The sequence below is a fragment of the Caenorhabditis remanei genome, chromosome IV (genome assembly GCF_010183535.1).
Source record: "Caenorhabditis remanei strain PX506 chromosome IV, whole genome shotgun sequence".
In the NCBI taxonomy this organism is placed as follows: Eukaryota; Metazoa; Nematoda; class Chromadorea; order Rhabditida; family Rhabditidae; genus Caenorhabditis; species Caenorhabditis remanei.
The window spans coordinates 15817472-15824841 of NC_071331.1; the positions used below are offsets into that span (position 1 = coordinate 15817472).

Sequence of the window (7370 nt, forward strand, 5' to 3'; positions counted from 1 at the left end):
ACGAGGAGGAATCGGCCAAAAACCTATTACCGCAATAACTATTATACGTATCAAGTGAATAAGGTCTAAGTCTTTTTTTGTCCTTGTTGTCCGTTCGTTTTGTGCCATGTCCATGTCTTTTTTGCATGTTTTCTTCGCTTTTCAATGTCGTTTTTTTTTCATTTTCAAACGGGTTTCTATATTTTCAAATTGCAACAATTTCTATTTTCACTGCTGCTTCAAAGAAGTCAAAAAACAGTTCAATTCTCTCTTTTTCCCTATGTTTTCTTTCTCAAAAGAATGCCAGATTTCAGTTGTTTTCTCTCTCTATGTTCTTATGATCTTTGCCTTTCAAACCACACAAGCATCTGAAAATCAAATACAAATAAATGTGTCTCTTTAATGTCGCTTTTCTTTCATTTCTCTACGTGTTGCATGTTGCTCATTGTGATGTCCAAAGTTGCAAAATTGGCTGTGATATAGGTGAGGCTTTTCGCACATTCACTCTTTTTCTTCAAATGATTCACTTCAATTTGGTTGCTATATGTGTCTAGAATTGGTTAGAAATAGTTTTCAAGAAACTAGAAATCTAGATGCATGATGGGATTTTAAAGTTTCGTATTTTCTTGCAAATGATCTGTCTTTGAAATGGAGTGAGGGCTTGATCTAGACGTTGGAATGCTCGGAGAAATTCAAATTCGGTTGAAAAATTACTTGTTGATGTTATGGAAATCGTTTCGATAGAGTTAGCTCTACGGCATTCCAAAACTGCCCCATACTAGAACTTTTCAGATCAAAAGTTCTAGAAAAACGTACCATCACCGAAGTTGAACTCAGAGTTTAAAACTATCATGATGAATTTCTCTTTGCATTCTAGATATTTAGTTCAATTCTTGAAACTCCATTTTCTTTCTAGATTGCTCTATAATTAGATGTATTTTAGTATATAATGTAGATAGTAAACTTAGAGCATTAGTTTGGGTGGATAACAATAATTTTGTGTCAGAAGAAATGTAAAGCGTAGGTCGGAAGGATTATTATCAGATGGAAAATGACTCAAACCAAAAGAAAATCTATTTCATCTGAAATGAAAAAAACGAAACCATTTCCAGTGTTCTGCAAAATGTGGACGAGGAATGAAACGAAGAGTTGTGGAATGTGTGAATCCATCACTGAATGTCACAATTGCCAGTACTGAATGTGATCAATCCAAAAAACCAATCGAAGAGATTCGTTGTCGAACAAAACATTGTCCAAGATGGAAAGCTACCACGTGGAGTTCGGTACGTATTCTATCTGGAATATTTGAACAAGTCATTTGAGTTACAGTGTACTGTCACCTGCGGTCGAGGAGTCCGCCGACGTGAAGTTCAATGCTATCGTGGAAGAAAGAAATTGGTTGCTGATTCTGAATGTAATGCGAAAACTAAATTACATGCAGTTGCCAATTGCTTCCCAGTGGCTTGTCCTGCTTATAAATGGAATATTACTCCATGGAGCAAGGTTAGTTTTACAACAAAACCCCCTTCGAATTTCCTGGCGCTGGTTCGTTTTCTCTTGAAATAATGCACGCGTTCAGGCTCCATCATTCGTTTTCAAATGGATATGGTAAGACATGTGTCACATTATTGTGTTGGTGACCCTTTAGATTATCTATCCAGATTCTATCTACACATTCTTCTTTCTATCCTTTATTGTTTCCTCTTTGAGCCCCATCTGACCTATTTCAATTTTCAGTGCAAAGATGAGTGTGCTCGGGGACAAAAGCAAACTCGTCGGGTGTACTGCGTAAGCACTTCTGGCAAACGGGCGGCTCCGAGAATGTGCGATATGGCTCGGGCCCCAACTTCATCCAGAGAGTGTGATACATCGAGTTGTCCATATGAGTGGGTTCCAGGGGATTGGCAGACGGTATGTTATCAATGGAGCAACCTTTCTCAATCCATTAATTTGAATTTTCAGTGTTCCAAATCGTGTGGAGAAGGAGTTCAAACAAGAGATGTCAGATGTCGTCGAAAGGATAATTTCAATACCACAATCCCGATTATTTTCATGCTTGAAGACGAGCCAGCTGTCCCGAAAGAGAAATGTGAAATGTTCCCAAAACCAAATGAGTCTCAAGTCTGTGAATTGAATCCATGTGATTCTGAATTCAAATGGAGTTTCGGTCCGTGGGGAGAATGTTCCAAAAATTGTGGACAAGGTATTCGTCGTCGTCGTGTCAAGTGTGTGGCCAATGATGGTCGTCGAGTTGAACGAGTCAAGTGCACCACCAAGAAACCACGCCGAACTCAGTATTGCTTCGAGAGAAACTGTAAGTTTCATGAAAATTCTGAACTGAAATTTCAAGATTTTCTATGTTTTCAGGCCTTCCATCAACATGTCAAGAGCTGAAATCTTTGAGTGGAAAGGCAAAAGACGGCAATTATACAGTTCTTCTTGATGGATTTACTATTGAAGTTTATTGCCATCAAATGAATTCAACCATTCCAAAAGCTTATTTGAATGTGAATCCAAGAACTAATTTTGCTGAAGTCTACGGAAAGAAGTGCGTTAAAAATAAGATTACAAATTAGATCATATGAATCAATTTTCAGACTGATCTACCCTCATACCTGTCCATTTAATGGCGAAAGAAATGATTCATGTCATTGTTCGGACGTCGGAGATGCGAGTGCTGGATTGACGAGGTTCAGCAAAGTTCGCATCGATTTATTGAATCGAAAATTCCATCGTGAGTTTAATCTTTCTAGAATTCATTGTTCAAAGTGTATGATTTCAGTATCTGATTACACATTCGCCCGACGTGAATATGGAGTCCATGTACCATATGGAACTGCTGGTGATTGCTACAGTATGAAAGAATGTCCACAAGGAACATTCTCTATTGATTTGAAGAATGCTGGCTTGAAACTAGTGGATGACTTGAATTGGGAAGATCAGGGCCACCGTACTACGTCTCGAATTGATCGCTATTATGTAAGTGATTTTTGACTGAAACCCTAAATATATATTTTCCAGAATAATGCGAAAGTAATCGGACGCTGTGGAGGTTTTTGTGGTAAATGTACACCTGAACAATACAAAGGACTCATCTTTGAAGTGAACACGAGATTATTGAATCATGTCAAAAATGGAGGATCAATTGATGATGATCTCGATGATGATGAGTTCTCTGGCGACGCGGATTTCGAAGATAAACTCCGTTTTTAAATCTTTTCAACGACTACCATCTAATTTTGAATCTCTTCTCCTCTGGTCTCCAATTTCTAGTTTTTATTTTAATTATTATTGGTTTGGTTTTTCTCGTTTTTGCATTTTCTTTGCATCGTCATTCCCCTCTCCACTCAACACCAGGTTTTTATTCTTTTCTTTTCTTTAATTTCCCCATTTCAACTCTTTCTAGCCCTCTTTTACAGCTTTAATTCTTTCAGTTGTTTTCCTTTTATTTCTTGTTTTCTATGTTTCTGAAATCCTTGTTTTTTTCTATACTGCCTTTCCTTTTTTCACTTTACAATCCCACCCGCTGCTTTCTTTTCTTTCCAATTATTCCTTTCTTTGTTTTCTAAAATATTCAATTTTCCATCAGCTTATTCCTGCCGAATTTTCAATTCTGACCTGCCCTTTTGTTTCAATTTACCCGAATGTTTTTCATAAGGTCGCATAATATTTATTGAATTAATAGGGAAATCTGTTTTCTTTAGATTATTAGGTAAATGCTCATTCAATTAATAAAAATGGAATATTTAATCATGAAGTTTGCGCTGAAAATCAAATATTAAAGATCATCGGGGCTCAACTACAAACCCGAATTGCTTTTGGAAAGATTCCAAGCCATCCGAAAAACACAGTACCAACCATAAGAACGAAGAAGGAAATGAGAGCAATAGAACCAATTATGTCACTGAAAAAGTCGCTTAAACATAAATTTCATTTTTCTTCAAATCTGTTTTCTTACAGTGTCAGTCCGTAGCATATTGGACCCTTCTCCCAACTGCAAACAAGCCAGATTCGCCCGGTTCCGTTATAAACGTAGTTTGTCATTCAGAAAGACGAATTCAGAAATGATGAACAAGAAATTTGAAAGTTTACGTATTTATACTTGAAAAAACGAATAACGAGGGTACAACAATAACAGATGGTATTTAACAACTGCGCTGATAACAATAGCGAGAAAACTTCAACAAAATATTCAATACAATAACAAGCTCATAGGAGTACAATTAGATTCCGAACCGACCGTTGAATCCAGAGTGACATCCGAATTCAGCATAAGGGTTTGAATCTGTTGTTTGTGGAGGTCGAGCGTCTGGAGCAGGACCGTCATGATCCCGTCGATATGGTTTTGGGGCAGAAGTATTGGCAGCTAATGGGTTCGTGGCTGTATTGCCAGCAGCGAACTGAACTTTTTGACCTCCACGACGATCCCGCTTACGCCCACCTCTGTTCGCTTCGTTCTGATGTCTCTGATTCATAGGAACTGTTTCTGAAATAGATCACATATACACTTAAACAGGAGTTTAACTGAAACTTACGTTTATTCTTCCGGTATTCTTTTTCTGCTTCATCATCACTGAATTCTACATCGCTGTCAACATCGGCGACGTGAATATGATCGACAGCTTTTTCAACAGCGGCTTGCTGATCAAGCCGACGATTCAATGATTTTATTGCTTCTCGATTTGCAGCAGCAAGATTCAGTCCTTTGAATGGTGTTTTTGAGTATTGTTCTTCGGCTGGTGCATAAAATACTTTCATATCAATTGGCATCAAAGAAGCCTGAAACAATGTTTGTAACGGTTGCACACAAGATCACTGAATATACCTCTTCACTAGAATTAAACCGGATCACATACTGTGGAGTCTTGACTTGTCCAAAAATATCGTAAATCTGGCCGATCGCATTTCCCTTTTGATCAAAAAGATATGAATCAAAGTCTAGAACTTCGTTACAAGTGGATACAATGACAACTGCAGAAATATCAAAAATTAATTGAGATTGAACTTAATTAAATTACCTTGACAGTCGACAACTTTAGTCACAAATCCAAATTCAAGCAAATTGCTTTTACATTCGATGCTCAAATTTTCGAGTGGAGGTAAATCATCGTATTCACGAACATTTGCCTGCAATAAAATAATAAAAACAGAACTTTTTCTATGATTTGGTCTTACTGTTTTGTGTGTATTCTTAGATTTTCGATTCTTCTTCGTTTCTACGTTTTCAGGATACTCCGATTTATGTGTCTTCTCGATAATCTTCGCAGAGAATTTTACGATTTTATCGAATTCTTCGTCTGAATCAAGAGCTCCAGATCGAATATCCTTTATATTCTCGAAGTCACTGTCGTCATCGGAGAACTCAAATTCACTTTCTGTATCGCATCCATAACTTTTTATTGATGGAGCTTGTCGAATTTCATTCGGATTTCCAACGATAATTGGATCAACAAGTTCAAATAACTGCTCAGCGATTCCAGCTTCTTTTTTAACAATTTCTGTTGCGATTGGTGTAGGGTGAGCACAGAATGCAAGTGGTACAGGGGTTCGGTCGATAGTCTGAAACTTTTACGTTACCTATAGACAACACGAATAAAAACTAACCATAAAATCATCCGGATCTTCAATTTTAACGTTATCCTCAGACATTGTTGCAGTTGAATAGAATAATTAACAGACTTCTGAACCTAAAAATCGGTTTTCACGTTGAGTGCGCCAGAGTATCGAGAGATGCGCCTATTTGTCTCGCTGTCTCCGCTCTCTACTACGTGCAAACAGGGCGAACTTGCATTCGATTTTTTTATTAGATTTTTTTAATAATTGTAATCGGAAAAACGGTTAGTCAGGAAGGATGTCGTCGGAAATTGAGCAAGCAGAAGTTGAAGAATTGTCCGAGAAAGTTTTAGAGAACGTTGAAGAGCCGGAACAACCTCAGGATGAAGAAGATCGTAAGAGTTTTCTTAAATCTATCAAAAAAACGTTTGTACATTTTCAGCAGTTCCCGATGGCATGTCAAAAAAGCAATTACGGCGCCAGAAGTACAAGCAGAAATGGGAAGAAAAGAAATTGATCAAACGAGCAGCAGAAAGAATCCGAAAAAAGGAGAAAAGAGCTGCGTTGAAGGAATCTGGAGATTTATCAAAACTGAGGAAGAGGAAAGATTTCCGAACAATGGCACAATCAAATAGCAAGGTAAACACTATACATCGTGAAGAAATCAAATTAAACTCACATTTTCCAGCAAAGAATCGCTTTGGACATGTCTTTCGACGACTTGATGATTGAAAAAGATCAAAAACGAACTGTTCAACAGATTGGATGGTGTTATACTTCAAACCGACACAGTCCAAATCCATTCCAATTTCATGTAGTGGGATTCGATGGACCATCAAGAAAAGTAAAACTTTAAACATACCGTTTTTCTTTATTTGCCCTTTTTCAGATTTACGATGGCAATGAGCACAATCTGAATCAAGACATTTTCCTCCATCACGAAAAATTGGAAATCGTATTCAAACCGGAAGAAATCGTATATTTGACTTCAGAATCGGAGAACGTTTTGAGCGAACTCGATGACTCGAAAGTGTATGTAATTGGTGGAATTGTGGATCATAACTCTCAAAAAGGGCTGTGTTATCGTATTGCCCGAGAGAAAGGATTTGGTCATGCGAGGTTACCGTTGGACGAACATTTACTTATGAAAACTAGAAGGGTAAAGGTTGTGTTGTCATAAGTTTAAAAATTCATTAATTTCCAGGTTCTGACTATTAACCAAGTCTACGAGATTCTAGTTCATCACTCTGTGCACAAAGACTGGAAGGCTGCTCTTCTTTCCATCGTTCCCGAACGTAAGAATGTACAAGCAAAGGAGGAGGAAGTTAAAGAGGAAGAAGGTGTCGCAGTAGAAAAATCGGAAGAGCCTTCCACTGAATCATCATCAAATAACTAATTATGTGCCTCGTATTTGTTTTTGTTTTTGTTTTGTTGATTTTTAACTACTTTTTTTGTTTTTTTTTCTATGAAAACTGTCTTTCAAACAATTGATTGATTCATTCATAATATCCGCCCATCAATTACAGACCAATTTTGTCGGTTTTTTCGATGGCATCACTCGCTTTCTCGCGCAATCCGGATTCAGTTAAATATCCATATCCAATTCTGGCAGTTTTTCAATGGCTTGGCATTTCCGTGTTCCGTTCCAATGGTTTTCAATTTCTCGTTTCCCTTCTCAATAATTTCAAATTCATTTATGCTAGACATTAGCAAAAAATCGAAAAAAAAGTGTAATTTCAATGTTGCAAAAACACAAATGTCATCAGTGATTCATGAGAGAATCCTGGAATCAACGCGAAAAAATTACACTAATTTTTTGAATATCACTGATTCCCGTT

The 7370-nt window shown here is 37.3% G+C and overlaps 2 protein-coding genes across 2 annotated transcripts; one reads left to right on the forward strand and one right to left on the reverse strand.

Annotated features, from left to right (window-relative positions):
* Positions 1-4202: 4202 nt before the first annotated feature.
* Positions 4203-5628, reverse strand: GCK72_014414 (uncharacterized protein; the record flags this gene model as incomplete). Its single annotated transcript, XM_053730274.1, has 6 exons — positions 4203-4465; positions 4515-4758; positions 4805-4950; positions 4998-5106; positions 5155-5538; positions 5584-5628. 6 exons carry the CDS (start codon positions 5626-5628, stop codon positions 4203-4205), a joined length of 1191 nt encoding a protein of 396 aa, XP_053585046.1.
* Positions 5629-5830: 202 nt separating this feature from the next.
* Positions 5831-6928, forward strand: GCK72_014415 (uncharacterized protein; the record flags this gene model as incomplete). The annotated part of the gene is made up of 5 exons (XM_003089813.2): positions 5831-5927; positions 5975-6171; positions 6221-6376; positions 6422-6691; positions 6737-6928. 5 exons carry the CDS (start codon positions 5831-5833, stop codon positions 6926-6928), a joined length of 912 nt encoding a protein of 303 aa, XP_003089861.1.
* Positions 6929-7370: the final 442 nt, after the last annotated feature.